The sequence below is a fragment of the Callithrix jacchus genome, chromosome 10, assembly GCF_049354715.1.
Source record: "Callithrix jacchus isolate 240 chromosome 10, calJac240_pri, whole genome shotgun sequence".
NCBI classification, from domain to species: Eukaryota; Metazoa; Chordata; class Mammalia; order Primates; family Cebidae; genus Callithrix; species Callithrix jacchus.
The window spans coordinates 108904236-108921281 of record NC_133511.1 but is presented as its reverse complement, the minus strand read 5'-3'; the positions used below and the strand labels follow the sequence as shown (position 1 = coordinate 108921281).

The window sequence follows — 17046 nt, the reverse complement described above, 5'->3', positions numbered from 1 at the left end:
ACAGAAAAGCCTAAATAATGGGAAGAAGTCAGGCTCAAAGTGGCTACGATGGTTAATATTGAGTGTTAACTTGCCTGGATTGAAGGATACAAACTATTGATCCTGGGTGTGTCTGTGAGGGTATTGCAAAAAGAGATTAACATTTGAGTCAGTGGGCTGGGGAAGGCAGATCCACCCTTAATCTGGTGGGCAAAATCTAATCAACTGCCAATGAATATAAAGCAGGCAGAAAAATGTGAAAAGGAGAGACTGGTCTTGCCTCCTAGCCTAAATCTTTCTCCCATGCTGGATGCTTCCTATCCTCAAACACTGGACTCCAAGTTCTTCAGTTTTGGGACTCGAACTGGCTCTCCTTCTTCCTCAGCTTGCAGACAGCCTATTGTGGGATCTTGTAAGTTAATATTTCATATGCACTGCATGTGTGTGTGTGTGTGTGTGTGTGTGATGTGTGTATATATGTATATATGTGTATGTATATATGTCTGTGTATATGTGTATATATGTATGTATGTGTATATGTGTTATGTGTGTATATATATGTGTGTATGTGTGTAATGTGTGTTTATATATGTGTAATGTGTATATATGTGTATGTATGTGTATGTGTGTGTGTGTGTGTGTGTGTGTGTGTGTATCCCCTTTCCATTCTGTCCCTCTAGAAAACCCTAACTAATACAGTGGCAGATACCAGTTTTCCAAAACCCTAATTTTTGCTTGAAAATTCAACTTTTATCATTAGTAAAAAATCTTGTCCATTGTTTTCCTTGAAGTGACATTCACTTCACTCATTTATGAGGAAATTTCTGCCAAATACTCAAGTCTGAATAACCACAGTTGGTCTGCCAGTTGTATTTTAAGTAAAAACAATCCACAACAAAAGCAGCTAGTTCAGCTTACATCTCAAACAATCACACTTCAGTTTGTAGCAGGAGTGCTTTAGGCATACTTTTAATTTCATTAAGAAGACTATTCGGAAGACACACACTCAAAGACCAAGATTTAATAAAACTAATAATGTTTACTGCTTCATCCAGAGACATTCTTAAATGAAACTGGCATTTTTAAAAGTTGACACTGGAAGGACATGATGGCGAGGAACACAGTGACTACGAGTACCGTTTGGTGACATGGCTTGCTTGATTCAAGCTAAGGTGCTGGCAGCTTTATCCACCATTTCCATCCGTGCAAACCCAACACAGTGAAAACACCATATGGACTTAGTATTATTATGAAAATAGTTGTAGCTGTAGATTCCCAAAGAAGGTTTCGTGAACCCTTTCCAAGTACCTACAGATTATATTCTAAGAACTTCAGAACTGCTACTTTAGGGAACTCCTTGAATGCCTTTTGTATTAGTCTGTTCTCATGCTGCCAACAAAGACATACCCAAGATTGGGTAATTTACAAAGAAAAAGAGGTTCAATTACAGTTCCACATAGCTGGGGAGGCCTCACAATCATGGCAGAAGGCAAAGGAGGAGCACAGTCACATCTTACATGGTGGCAGGCAAGAGAGCATGTGCAGGGGAACTCCATTTATAAAACCATCAGATATCATGAGACTTATCCACTACAGTGGATAAGAGAACAGTATGGGGGAAACTGTTCCCATGATTTAATTATCTCCACCTGGCCCTGCCCTTGATATGTGGGGATTATTACAATTCAAGGTGAGATCTGCAGGGGGACACAGCCAAACTATATCATGTTATATGTTTCATGGTAAAGAAATGCATGTGCAGCAAAGGAGTATATCCCATGGTTACTGTCAGGTAAAACTGCCAGGGAAGCTTACGTAAGAATCACTCAGCTTTACTCTGATGCGAAAACCATGGTTAAAGTTGGAATTCCTTGTACTGGATATTACATTAGAATATTATATTCTAAGCAGGAGATTTTAAAAAATAAACAGCAACAAAAATAAACAGTTGGCCAATGGGACACCTGGGGAGACTCAGGAAGCCTCTGAAAAGTTGGAAGTTTCTGCATCTCTTGTTCTCCTTTTTTACTGTGGTAGAATAATACATAACATGAGATCCACCTTCATAAAACAAAAATATTAAATTAATCTTTGTTCAAGAAAATAAATTTCAAAGTGAAATTCCAATAATAATGTCATCAGGCTGTATTTCCTATTTACTTTACAGTTTTAATTTTATCTTCACGGAGATAAAGATCAGATGCTAGAATTACACACTTAACAAGAAAAACAAGAATGTAAAAGAGGAAGATAGGATTTTTTTCTACAATGTCACCGAGAATCTAATTAGCACTTCCCTGAATTGCTTAGGGACTCAGTACTGAGATAACATAAAGTTTGCATTGTTTCCAAGTAGGTATTTTTTTTTCTCAGTTATTTTTGGTAGTGAAGTAGAGAGAAAAGGAAGAAAAAGGGGGATAATGAACTAGAGGATTAATTTAGACTCTCCAACCAATACTCTATATACAGATTCCTCCGAACTGAATGTCTAAATTAAAATTCAGCATTATCTCACTCAGTGAAGACATTTTATCCTTAAAAGACATTTTAGGAAAAGCATACAAAAAAATATGAATCACAGAAGTAAAAGAAGCTATTTAGTGGATTTCAAACAGTGTTGTGTAGAGTTCTAGGTACCTCAGTGGTACTTCTGGGTCTACAGGAGAAGAAAGCAGAGGTCAAGTTGGTGGGACTCCCATCTAGTCAAGCTGTGATCTGTTTTATACACTAGATTCATATGAGATTTAGTTCAAACAAAAACTAAAACAAGAATAAAGACCTATGACTAAAACTACTCCTTTTGTATTAGATATTAAGCTTCAGGTAATGACAATTTTTAAACTAAACAAGTACCCCCAACATACATATACACACACATTAGTGAATCCTCCTTGAAAAAAAAAAACTGAGACCAGGGTGTGGCCAGTAATCACAACTATTCAAGGAAGCTGAGGCAGGAGGATCACTTGAGCCCAGGTGTTCAAGACCAGCCTGGGCAACATAACAAGACCCTATATCTAAATTTAAAATGAACATAAATAAAAATCTGAGAAAGGGCAACTCTTTTTTTGTTCAAGATAATATATAAATGAACTGTATATATCAGCAATAAAAAAGTTATGAGCTTTTATAGTTAAATGAAATGTAGTGTGTGTGTGTGTGTGTGTGTGTGTGTGTGTGTGTGTATTTGAGACAGGGTCTTGCTCCGCTCCAAGGCTGGAGCACAGTGGTGTGATCATAGCTCACTGTAACCTCAAATTCCTGGGCTCAAGCGATCCTCCTGCATCAGGCTCCTGAGTAGCTAGGACTATAGGCAGGCACCAGTATACCCAGCTAATTTTTAATTTTTGTAGACAAGGCATCTCACGATGTTGCCCAGGCTGGTTATGAACTCCTGGCCTCAAGTGATCCTTCTACCTTGGCCTCCCAAAGTGTTGGGATTATAGACATGAGCCACCACCCTGGCCTATTTTATTTTTACAGAAAAAAGACTCTCTAAGTATATTTGTCTAAAATAACAAGATTGGAACTAAAATATCAGATAGTAGAAATATCAAGAATTTTCATATTCTTCATGTTTATCTGAAGTTTCTAAATTTTCAATAACAAGCACGTACTAATAACATTTTTTTTAAAAAGGATTGTCATCAATTATTTTGAAGAGTTGTCAAAAAATGTTCCCAAAGTGTCAGACAATAAGAGGCGACTTTACTCAGCAGGTCCTAGGTGCTTTGTGTTTATTCCCAGTGGTTCTTAGCCACGGCAATTTTGCCCCCCAGCAGATGTTTACCAATGTCTTGAGTTGGTTTTGGTTGTCACAACTGGGTGAGGGGTGCCACTGGCATCTAGTGGGTGGAGGTCACGGACTAAACATCCTACACAGATACTGCTAAACATCCTACAAAGCAAAGGATGGACCCACAAGAAAGAATTATCCAGCCCAAAAGGGCAATACTGCTGAAGCTAAAAGATCTTGTTCTAAAAAATTAACTAGAATGAATAAGAACTTCCCCATAGCCCATTCAATCTTCAGATTCTCTGCTATGACTACTGACAAGAAGATAAATTAATTCTGATAGAAACAAGGAAAGCAGGCTATGTTGGACTGGCCTAATTCCATAATCTCCATGTTTGCAAATCAACCTCAGATAGAAAAGGTCTCGGCACTTCCCTGGATCACATTCTAAATGCAGCCCTTGAAAGTAAGGCATACAGCTGTCTCCCTATGCGAAAAAGCCATGTTCCTTCAGTCAATGTTTCCTCCCTGAACGTTTTAGTAAAGTGGTAGCTTGTGATTGCAAATTTCTAGAAGCTCTGAAATGTGTTACATTTCTGTATATCCCAATGCCATAAGAAAAACTCCATTTTCTCCAAAGTCTCTTTCAATAAAACATAATGGTATTTGCCAAAGGCAAGATTCCAGGAACTAAACAGGGAGCTATTTCTTGGACTTTAACTCCATCCCCTGGATGAGCTTAGTTTATATACTAGGATATCTTCATCTACTGTCATGGAAATTTGTTAAAAACAAAAGCAGCAGCAGAAACAAGCCAAAGCCATAATCACTTGGAAGTCTGAGAACTGCAGCCATAGAATGAATACAAGTTAACAAGAAAAACACTAGATTCTTTTTTTTTTTTTTTTTTTTCACAAATAGCAAAGAGCCTGAGAAACAGAAAGAGATGTACTGACCTCACTAGCCAGTCATAAGGACTCAGCCCCACAGCAAATGCATACCAGGGTGTACACAGAAGGTTTACAGCCAGAAAAGCTTGGGAAAGAGGGATATTAGGAGAAGAAGTAGTTTACTTTCCTGAAATTCTAGACTCTGGCTTAGCTTACTCTTGTTCAATTTTTTTTCTCATTCTCTAGTTCATCTATAGATCAAAAGCACATGGAGGATGACAAGCGCAACGACTCAATGCTACAACCCAACCCGACTTCTGAACTAGGAACCAGCAGGCATCTCCGCAAGGTGGTTATTTTATAGCACTCAACACATAGTTTATAGTCTATAAAACTACACCAATGACAATATTTTGACATACGTGAGGATTTGGTTCCATAGTGATTCTTGAATAAGTGTAAGGAAGTTCTCCATACCATGCTGTAAGTCTTGGTTGCTGATAAGTTATATCTAAGAAAGAAAATACAGGGCCTTTGAAATGGATTAATGCTATTTAAGGTGTGACTACTGAGTGTTAACTCTGTGCCTTGCAATGTGCTATGAGAAATAAAGGAAAAGAATGGGCTCTGACCCAGAGTTCCACCTTCATAGAAGATACGGGACTTGGCAAGTAGAATGGACAAGGGAAGCCACGTTGGCAGACACAGTACGGGCAAAGGCTCTGAGATGAGAATGTGGGTGACTCGGTGTATAAGTGATGACATAAATAAGAGAGGGCAAAGGGTCACACTGGGGAACAGTGGCTCAGACTAGGGACAGTCTCAAAAAGCAGAATATGGAACCTGTACCCATCTGTAGAAATTTGTGGCACCAACATCCATATGAGAAACAAGACAGACTGCTCAATCATGTGTTCAATGTTGTGTAAACCTTTTCGATTCGATGGAGGAAAAAGTGCTCTGATCGACTGTAGCATGCAGCTGATTTTCATCAGCAGACTCTGATATTCCAATTTAGAGAAGCAGTTATCCATAGATCAATTCTTTTTCCCACAACTGGTATCAGCCACAACAACAATAATAACAACAGCAGCAGCAGCTAATACTCATTGAGGGGTTACTGTATGCCAGGCAGTCTCATGCGTTATCTTATTTTATTAACAAACAACCTTATAAGATAGACATTATTATTAGTTTAACTTTACAGATAAGAAAACCAGGGATCAGAGAGTTACTTAACTGTAATTTGCTTAAAATTAACAACTACTTTGAATGACAGAACCAACAATCAAAGCCATGTCTCTCACCAAAAGCCCTGCTGTAGAAACTGCTGGGAATTGAGAGAAGACTGCCCTGTAGAAGCTGACTGATTCTGATGCATGAGTAACAAAAATGAAGCCGGCACAGTGGGCCTTTTGTATCTGTGGATTCCACATCCAGCATGGATGAAGAATACTCAAACCATGGATCAAAAATACGAAAAAAAAAAGTATAAAAATTAAAAATAACATTACAACAATCAAAAAACAGTATAACAACTATTTACATAGCACTTACATTGCATTAGGTATTGTAAGTGATCTAGAGATGATTTAAAGTATACTAGAGGATATGCATAGGTTATATGCACATACTATGATAGTTTTTATAAGAAGACTTGAGCATACATGAATTTCAGTAACAAGAGGGAATCTCGGAACCAATCCCCTGTGGATACCGAGGGACAACTAAATATACTTTGCGTCCTTCTTTACAGAAAATTTAAATTCAGTGTGCCAGAAAGAAAATTCTATGCTACAGCACAGACGCCCCCCAGTGACCGCCTGTGGTATAATAGGCACTGTTGGCTTTTGGATGCCCGCAGAGAAGCAGGTTCCAACTTAGGTAACAAACTGCTGTGTCACTTTTACAAGCTCAGTAGAATACAGATGCCGAAGCAGACTCTTTTGGTGAAAGTTAAAGAAGAATAAAAATTCAGGAAGCAGTGTGAAAGAATGTATGAAAAATAGAATCAGAAAGAAGAAAAGGAAGAAGCTGGCACCATTTGAAGCAATATAGTCACTGAAAGACAAAAGCAGATAAATACAGCTCAGCCAATCAAATTTCCTCCGGTTCCTTGAACTGTTACCTCTCTACTCCTGCCATGTTCTCTCTGATCTCTGGGCCTTCCACCTGCTGTTTCTTCTGCCTGGAATACTCTTCCCTGTCCTCTTTGGCTAATTGTACTCATTCTTAATATCTCAGGTTTGGAATTTCTGTTTAAGACTGACTAGCTGTGGGGAGCAGAAGCAATGGTATTAGGAAACATTCCAGAGGGAGAACAGGCAGCACCGACTGTGATCCCAGGGATCTACTTGCCCTCTCTGATGCCGGTCCTCTGTTTCCAGGGGACATCCCGACAAAGCTGTTCCAACATCCAGTCAGCTTCTTTTACATCAACAAAGCCAGGATACAAGTGGAGCCTGGGTGCAGAATGAACCATTGTTAACCAAAGAACACGGAAAAGATAAGTTAGACTCTAAACGTCAGTGGAAAAAAGTTAATCTGGATGCAGCCGCTAATGGGTAGATGAAATCTTACCACAGCTCCCACAGCAAGCAGAGCCAACATCACCCAGGTCATGAGGCTCCAGATGTAAAATCCTTTCATGTTTGGGCAAATAAAAGAGGCAATGAAGGATAAAGGGATGACAGGTGAGGGCTTTTATAGGTCAGACTTCAAACTACTCCAATACTGCTTAGCTGTGAAACGCTGGGCAAGTTACTGAACCGCTCTGAACTTTGGTTTTCTCATCTGCAACCTGAGATGACATCTATCTCACTGTGAAGAGTAAACAGAGTAACTAATAAGGTCGGGCGCAGTAGCTCATGCCTATAATCCCAGAACTTTGGGAGGCTGAGGTGGGTGGATCACCTGAGGTCAGGAGTTCAAGAACACCCTGACTAACATGGTGAAACCCTGTCTTTACTAAAAATACAGAAAATTAGCTGGGTGTGGTGATGCACACCTTTAGTTCCAGCTACTCAGGAGGCAAAGGGAGGGAGAACCGCTTGAACCCAGAGGTAGAGGGTGCAGTGAGCTGAGATCGCACCATTGCACTCCAGCCTGGGCTACAAGAGCAAAACACCATCTAAAAAAACAAACAAAAAAAAAACCTAATAAAATGCCTGGCGCTGTTTTATTTAAACAATTGGTAGTCTTCTGAGACTATGCTAATTCTAGGGAAAGCTAGAGCCCATTATGACTGTATCAAAATAAACATAGCTAATGAGGGTTCTTTCTCCCACTGAATATGTGTTTATTTCAACAATGCCAACTCAGCTCAAAATAATTTTGGATATATTTCTTCTGAAAGCCCACGGAAGATTCTCTTAAACTGCCTTGGTAGAAAATCTTCACTCTTTGAAGGTGTATCTGATTTTTTGAAAGAGCCAAAGCTTCCCTGAAGCCAAACCCTAGTTAACAATGAGATAGGACCAAAATAATAAAATTGGCTTTTTTTTCAGTGACTTTGCTTTAAAAGAAAAGTTCCAAAAAGGGTTATATACCACGGCAGAGCCACTGTTCCAGCAGAAGCTCTTTTTAAGAAATTCATTGGCCGGGCGCAGTGGCTCAAGCCTGTAATACCAGCACTTTGGGAGGCCGAGGCGGGTGTATCACGAGGTCAAGAGATCGAGACCATCCTGGTCAACATGGTAAAACCCCGTCTCTACTAAAGATACAAAAAATTAGCTGGGCATGGTGGTGCGTGCCTGTAATCCTAGCTACTCAGGAGGCTGAGGCAGGAGAATTGCCTGAACCCAGGAGGTGGAGGTTGCGGTGAGCCGAGATCGTGCCATTGCACTCCAGCCTGGGTAACAAGAGCAAAACTCCATCTCAAAAAAAAAAAGAAATTCATTTAGATGTGTACATTCTGATATATTTGTTTTAAATGTCTCATTATTTTATAGTGGACAATTAGTATACTCATGCAGTAAGATGATGCTTTCAAATGTTTTTAAAACAACGACTAATGCCTAATATATCCTAAATATATGCTTTACCTACTGAAATCTACCTTAGGCCAGGTATGGTGGTCCATGCCTGTAATCCCAGCACTTTGGGAGGCCAAGGTGGGTACATCAGTTGAGCCCAGGAGTACAAGGCCAGCCTGGGCAACATGATGAAACCCCATCACTACCAAAAAAAAAAAAAAATACAAAAATTAGCTAGGTGTGGTGGCGCACATCTGTAGCCCCAGCTACTCAGAGGCTGAATTGGGAGGATGGCTTGAGCCCAGGAGGCAGAGGTTGCAGTGAGCCAAGATCATGCCACTGCACCCCAGTGTGGGTGAAAGAGCCAGACCCCATCTCAAAAACAAAAAAACAACAACAAAAAAGAAATTTACTCTAGTGTAGCAATATGTATGTTATATACAATAATATATACTATGTAATATACATGAAATATAATAATAATATAATGTAGCACTCACAGCACAGAAGCCCAGGCTAGACCCAACTCTAGTATCTTACTATGCGGCACTAAGAAAAAATATTCAGGCCAGGCGTGGTGGCTCACACCTGTAGTCCCAGCACTTTGAGAGACTGATGCAGGTGGATCACCTGAGGTCAGGAGTTCGAGACCAGTCTGACCAACATGGGAAAACCTCATCTCTTCTAAAAATACAAAAAAAAATTAGCTGGGCTTGGTGGCACATGCTTGTAATCCCAGCTACTTGGGAGGCTAAGGCAGGAGAATGTCTTGAACCCAGGAGGCAGAGGTTGCAGTGAGCCGAGATAGCATCATTGCACTCCAGCCTGGGCAACAAGAAAAAAGAAAAAACATTCACTCTTCCTAGGTCTCATTTCCTCATCTAAAAAACTGGGGAAGCAGTAGCTACTGTGTCTGACAGAAAGGTTAGGAACTATATCTGAAAATGTTTGGATGCTAGAAATACTATATAAAAAGGAGACATTAGGGCCGGGCGCGGTGGCTCATGCCTGTAATCCCAGCACTTTGGGAGGCTGAGGCAGGTGGATCACGAGGTCAAGAGATCGAGACCATCCTGGTCAACATGGTGAAACCCCGTCTCTACTAAAAATACAAAAATAAGCTGGGCATGGTGGTACGTGCCTGTAATCCCAGCTACTCAGGAGGCTGAGGCAGGAGAATTGCCTGAACCCAGGAGGCGGAGGTTGTGGTGAGCCGAGATCAGGCCATTGCACTCCAGCCTGGGTAACAAGAGCGAAACTCCATCTCAAAAAAAAAAAAGGAGATATTACCAAATTTTTGCTCCCCAAGAATGTAAGGGGCAGGAGTTACCTATTTGAAATAAGGGAGTAGACTTTTTTAAACTTTAAGTTTGAGGTACACGTGCAGGTTTGTTATATAGATACACTTGTGCCATGGGGGTCTGTTGTACAGATTATTTCATCACCCAGGTGTTAAGTCTAGTGCCCATTAGTTACTTTCCTCTCCCTCTTCCCACCCTCCACCCTCTGGCAGGCACCAGTGTCTATTGTTCCCCTCTATGTGTCCCTGTGTCCTCATCATTTGGCTCGCACTTAGAAGTGAGAACATGTGGTATTTGGTTTTCTGTTCCCACGTTAGCTTGCTGAGGAAAAGGTCTCCACCTTCATCCATGTTCCCGCAAAGGACATGCTTTCATTCCTTTTAATGGCTGCATGGTATTCCATAGTGTATATGTAGCACATTATCTAGCAGAGTAGACTATTTTAAGAGACTATAACTCAGAGCTAATCCTCCTTTCTTGTGACGATTTACTTACCTAGATATGCCTGTGGGTGACAGGCTGATTTCATACACACCAGCTCTGCTAAAGAAACAAAGGAAAAAGACTTGTTAGTTTGAGGCAAAAGATGCTCTACCCAGTGGAAAAGTTATCCTTCTGAACTGCCAAAGTCCTGACTCGCCAAAGTAATTTAATTATAAGAGAGCACTTGAGGAAGGCATAATCTTCACCTTCTACTGCCACTGAGATAAAGGGCAAGATGATGGTGCATCATTAATGGCACTGGGAATGGAAGTGTAACAGCTCAGGCCATGGAGACAAAATCAATTCTGATTCTACTCCTTTATATTTTACCCATAACTGAGGCAGATATGGTCCAGGAATCCACTGCACCAAGAGGTGTCAAAGAGGTGTCAACTAGAGTACTCCTTTGGAAAAAGTGGAATAGGGGATACATTTAACAGGGAGCAAGCACATCTCAGGGCTCTGGGCTTCTGTTGCTTTCAAAGATATACATCTGATGAGGTTCCTCTTCTGATTAAAATCCTCCAATGGCACCCCAAAACTGCATTCAACATCCTCATAATGTAGCTCTATCTTCTGACAGCTCCCATAAACTCATCATCCACCAGTAGCAATCGACTGCTTGGAATCTCCTGAACATACCACTATGCTCTTAACTCCATGCTTTTTGACATGCTGGAATACCACCCTGCCAGTCAGCATCCTCAGCCCAATCCACCTCCAGCTTTGGAAGACTCTAATTCACCTTTCAAAAATCCCAGCTTCAGCATCACCCCTTCTAAGCTTTTCCTGAACTTTAATCCAGGCAAATAATATTAACCTCTGATCCTCTGTGTTACCACTAGACCTTCGATACAGTCTACTATTTCATGATGTACAAGATTACAACTTACCTGATTACATGCCTATTTCATTTACTAGACTGTGGGCACCTGAGGGGCAAGGAATAGGTTGTTTCCCAGTGTCTTCGCATAGCAGATAGGCAATAAAGGCTTACTGAATTGAATCAAATGTGAAAATGTATAAAGCTGTTGCAGAACTGCCAGGCGGTAAGGCCCATAATGAGAAAAGTGACACAGACTGGATATGTATATCTAGCAACACAGCTGTGTCAGATCCTTCTCAGAGAGACACGTTATAGAGAATAATACGAAGGGACAGTTTTCAATCACCCTCTGTCACAGGAGTTAGTGGTTCATGATCTCTGAGCTAGGCTTTTAAGCAGATGTACGAGTCTCTTTCAGCCAAAATACAGACATAGCTGTCACACATACTGACGACATTTTCTACATGCATTGCCTATAAAGTTTTCCTGGTTATACAGAGAATAAAATGTTTCAATATGATATATTTTGGCCCATATTCAGAAATTGGCTCACTTTAAATGTAGAAGACAATTCTGGATATTTTTTTTTAACCTAGCATAGTTAGCTTTAGGTAACCAGAATTAAAAGATTCTAGGGCCAAGTAGGAATGAGTTCTGCCATTTTTCTCTGACAACTGCCCATTGATTGGGGGCCAAATGTCGCATCATTAGCTTGCAATGTTTCATGGTTTTGTTTATTCTCCTTATCACCAATGAAGGCACTAACACGCTTGGGTTTTTGTTTTTTGTTTTTTTAGAGACAGAGTCTCACTCTGTCTCCAGGCTGTAGTGCAGTGGTGTGTTCTCAGCTCACTGCAACCTCTGCCCCCCGGGTTCAAGCGATTCTCCTGTCTCAGCATCCTGAGTAGCTGGGACTACAGGCATGCACCACCATGCCCGTGCTAATTTTTTTGTATTTTTAATAGAGATGGAGTTTCATCACGTTAGCTAGGATGGTCTTGATCTCCTGACCTCATGATCCTCCCGCCTTGGCCTGGCAAAGTGCTAAGATTACAGGCATGAGCCATGGCGCCTGGCAACTCATTTTTCTTAAAACAACTAAAGGCCTGGTATGGCAGCTCATCCCTGTAATATCAGCCCTTTGGGAGATGGAGGTGGAAGGATCATTTGAGCCCAGGAATTCGAGACCAGCCCAGGCAACACAGGGAGATTTCATCTCTACAAAAAAATTTTTTTAAATTAGCCAAGCATGGTGATGTATGCCTGTGGTTCCAGATACTTGGAAGCTGAGGTGGGAGGATCACTTGAGCCCAGAAGATGGAGGCTACAGTAAGTTGTGATTATGCCACTGTACTCCAGCTTGAGTAACAAAGTGACAGCCTGTTCCAAAAAATGAAAAAATAATTTAAACAACTGAAGACTACTAGAACTAGCCTGCGACTTTTTCTAAGATATGCAGGCCAACCTTCAAGCAGTCAAAGAGCATAACAAAAAATTGCTCATAGGCAAGAGCACACATCTCATGCTAATTTACTAAGATATAAGAACTGTTTCTACTGACAATTTATCTACATCAGATGAAGACTGACAAGCATGAAAAGAGGAGTCAAAGCATCTCTCACCAACTTTGGACAAGAACATTTTAGACACATATCAATATAAGAATAATATTTACTATCATTTAAATTGTTCTGGAATAATTACATGGTTTTAATAAATGGACTGTAAGGTCATCTGCAGCAGTAGCAGCTTTCATAAGCATTGCTAGAAAAATGACAATTAATGGCTTCTTTTTTATTATTATTATTTTTTATTTTAAAGGCTAGTCAATGGCTTCTTAAAGAACCATGCTTCAGTGACTCAGGAAAATTCCTCTCTGCCTTTGCCTGAGAGGTTTAGCTGACTGTCTACAGATATCTGTGAAATAGGGCCAGGAAATCTACAGGAGTCAAAGTTTAACATACAGCTATCTTGTTGCATTTTCCATACCACCAGCAAATTCAGAAAGTCTTCTCAAAAGATGAGGTTTAAAGATATTTGAGATGGGAATATCCCAGACTAAAATTAAGACACTTATTGGGCCATTCTCTTCCAGATGGAAAAAAAAAGAGAGAGGAAAGATTCCAGGCTCTTCATTTCACTGCGGGCAATAATTACAGGAAGATAGCAAATTACTTACTCAATCACTCGTGGCTCTGGAGCTCTACGTACTACCTGCAAGGAAATAAGCAGATCTTACTTCTGGAACATTCTTAATCCTCACAGATACTGACACCATATCTTCCCATTTCTGGTCCAAATAAAGTCAGAAACTATCCCTTTTCTATTCCAGCTTCTCACTACCCCACAAGAGACCCTTGTCTCTGCTCTTCTTAAAACTACTTCACATTTGCTAGCAGACAGTAAAACAAGATACAATTATTAATAGAATAAATCTTCCTAGCTGCCAGCAGCTCTGGAAAAATCTTCTTGACAATAAGATTTTTTAACATAGAAAGTATACTATAAAATAAGGAGCTTTTTTTTTTTTTTTTTTGAGATGGAGTCTTGCTCTTGTTGCCCAGGCTGGAGTGCAATGGCGCGATCTTGGCTCTGTGCAACCTCCACCTCCTGGGTTCAAGTGATTCTCCTGCCTCAGCCTCCCAAGTAGCTGGGATTACAGGCACCCGCCACTGCGCCAGGCTAATTTTTGTATATTCAGTAGAGACAGCGTTTTGCCATGTTGGCCAGGTTGATCTCAAACTCCTGACCTCAGGTAATCTGCCCACCTCTGCCTCCCAAAGTGCTGGGATTACAGGCGTCAGTCACTGCTCCCAGCCTAGAGCTTTAATAATTATCTAGAGTCATTACTATGGCAAGATACCCAACATTTTAACTTTTCCACATTATTAAAAAGTAAATCTTTACTGTTTCCTACATTTTTTCTCATAGGAAAAAAAGAGCTAAAAATCAGGCATTTTGCTGTAATAACTGAAATTTTAATCTAATTCCAAAGATGTTGAAGTGCAATAGTACTGAAGACAGCACAGTTTTAGGACTGCTGGAGTTCAAATAACCAATGTGAGGAAGCTCTCATTATGGTGTAACCTCCTTGTCAGCAATACAGGAATAATATGTGACCATAAACTGGGAGCAGACTACAGAGAATCCCCAGACGTAGAAAGGAACTGAAATACTTTGCATTTCGTTATTATTATAGTTCTTCTGCTCTACTATTCATTAGTGAATTTATTCAGTCATTATTTGGTATACTGTGTGAATAACACTTTTCAAAGCAAACTTCTGTCATTATTGAAGAAAAAAAAACAATAATTTACCTGCTGGGGTTCTTTGAACACAAACTCTCTATCAGAGAGATGATGCTCTTTGTTCTTCCAGGTCTGACCAGGCTTCTGGTGGAGAGGGCTCTTAGCAGTGGTAGCTGAAGCAAGAGAGGAGACAGCCTCAAACCAGGGGAAAGTCTGTTCTCAGCACCTTCTACTGAGCAAGGGCCAGTAAAGCCCACTTGGAGATGACCTCTATGACATCTAGAAACTAACTGGTACAGTCAACAGAAGACCTCAACACACACTGAAAGGTTTGAGGGTGTGAACTAAATATGAAGAACACCAAAGACCTACCCTTAGCTCATCATCAACAAAATATCAACCACGTTTTCAAGAATTCCTTGACATCAACTGAAACAGAAGTCCATTATAAACCAAAAGGATATAAATAAAAGAGAATGAGAGTTGTCCCCACCCCCCCTCCACACCACACACACACACACACACACACACACACACACACACACACACACAATCCCTACAGATTCTTGCCTTTCTTGCCTGGCTGAGCAATGGCCTGGCTCTTAGCAGGGGCAGCCCAGGCTCCCTGAACTCGGGCTCGCCGTCTTTTTTCCTCCATGTTGACCAAAAAGGCTTCTGCTCTGAGCTTTTGGAAGATTTTGTTCCTGCTTCAAACTACTCAATGGTATCTGTTTATTAAGACAAAAAAAAAAATTAGTGTTTTTAGTTAGGGTTGTGAACAATTACTCCTAAGGCATAATTAATTTCAGGCAAAAGACTCTCAATGGCAATAGAGCTTCTATGTAAAATCAGTTTCTGTCATCACAACACTTCAATCAAGGGGCCTAAGTCAATTGGGGCTGCTGGCTTTAGCATTCACCTTTTGAAATCTTAGCATAGTACTTTTGCTTCTTTCACAAAAAAAGTGCATTTTAAGAAATTCTTGAACTCCCAACCTCAGGTGATCCGCCTGCCTTTGCCTCCAAAGTGCTTGGATTACAGGCGTGAGCCACCATGCCCGGCCTATTTTAAGAAATTCTAAAATCGGGACCTATCATAAACAACATTCCTCTTAATAGTCCCCAAGAGTAGAAAATAAGGAAACTGTACTATTCCCATTTTCACCTACATGGACATTAAGAAATAGGCTAAGACTGTTTCCAAGCGTATTTTCACATTCCATTATCACTGGCTGCATCAGACTTCCCTGGAAGTTTGTTCAAAACACCCATGGCCCACCTCCAGAAAATTTAATTTAGGATGGATACAGGTATTTGTCTTTGTAAGAAGGAGTGTAAGATTTGTCACTACTGCAGGCATGTATGTGGGCCACACTCAAGAAATCTACAATAGATAGATTAATATTCAACTTTTATTAAATTCCTGTCTCCAACTGAGAAATCCACCTCATAATGGCTAATACTAATTTGACATTTGTACCAATTAAAGTTTAGCCTACAGCAAATGCAGAAGCATGTATGGCTAACAAAATAACAAGGAAATTGAAGCTACGTGTTCCAAATCTATAATCCACTTCCTTATGCTTCTACCTAAGAAGGCTCCACACCTCAAGTTCTCAAAGGTAAACATTCATTCTATATAATAGCTTGCTTAGCCTATAGATTCCCAGGTCCCATCTTCCACCTCTTCTGATTCTCTAGAGCTAAGCCAGGCTCATGAATCTGTGTGATTAACAAGTTCCCCCAGCTGATGAGCATGTAAATCGTTTCATTTAATAGGTGGGGAAACGACAGAGCCTGCCATCTGCCCAGAAGGGTTAATGACAGAATCAAATACCAGTTCTCCAATTCCAGGAGTTCCCGTTTGACAATTTCTCTCAATTGAGGCCTTCAAAGCGTAACACAGCAATTACCTATAGTCCCCGGAGAGGATATGACTTGCTCACCTTCTTCCTCCGTTCACTGGGGAGCCATATATTAATCTGTCAGAGAACAACTGTTGAAAATACAGATTCCAGAGCCCATCCCAGACCTATTCAATTTGTAGAGTCCCAGAATTTGTTAACTAACGCCATCCTCGACCCAGGAATTCTTAATGCACATAGAGTTTGAGAACCAGTGCTGTAAAGTACAAGGACTCTGGCGCCTGCCAGAACTCGCCTTGAATCCAGATCTGTCACTTCCCAGCTGCATGGCCCATGGCAAATGACTTTACCTTTCTCAGCCCCAGTTTATCCTCAGTAAACAGGGGAGTCACTTCCTGCACAGTGAGGTGCAGATTAAGCGAGCTTCGCAGGTAGAAGAGCTTGGTCCTGGATAAGGGTAGTTCCTTTTCCTAATTTAGATCCTTCTCTTCCAGGAAGCCTAGAATGAGGCCCAGGAGGTCACCCAGGAAGAGACCTCAGGGGTGGTCCTCACACCCCCAGCCCCGCGCACCCAGCGGTAAGTCAGGAAAGCGCACTAGCTGGCGATGCCGGACGCGCGGGTCGAAACCCGCTAGGACGTGGAGCAGCCCTCGCAGCCCCCGCAGCCCCGGACCCACTCCGCAGTCTGTGGTCGGAACCTTAAGAGTGAAGCACCGACTCCAGCATCCCCCAATCACAGGCCGCG

General features: G+C 41.0%; 1 protein-coding gene across 5 annotated transcripts in view; it reads right to left on the bottom strand.

Moving 5' to 3' along the window:
* Positions 1–17046, bottom strand: part of ALKBH3 (alkB homolog 3, alpha-ketoglutarate dependent dioxygenase) — a 43729-nt gene that overhangs the window by 22358 nt on the left and 4325 nt on the right. Inside the window, exons 1-8 of one of the 5 annotated variants that reach the window (XM_009007969.5) lie at positions 16652–17008; positions 16350–16418; positions 15008–15165; positions 14507–14610; positions 13369–13403; positions 10376–10423; positions 6964–7067; positions 5028–5116 (exon numbers count right to left, since the gene is read on the bottom strand). In XM_009007969.5, coding sequence (XP_009006217.3) covers positions 5028–5116; positions 6964–7067; positions 10376–10423; positions 13369–13403; positions 14507–14610; positions 15008–15095 — 468 coding nt within the window. In that variant the 5' untranslated portion in view covers positions 15096–15165; positions 16350–16418; positions 16652–17008. Of the gene's footprint in view, positions 1–5027; positions 5117–6963; positions 7068–10375; positions 10424–13368; positions 13404–14506; positions 14611–15007; positions 15166–16349; positions 16419–16651; positions 17009–17046 lie in introns of those variants that run through there. The other 4 variants (XM_035262392.3, XM_009007968.4, XM_009007971.4 and 1 more) reach the window with 4 other exon arrangements.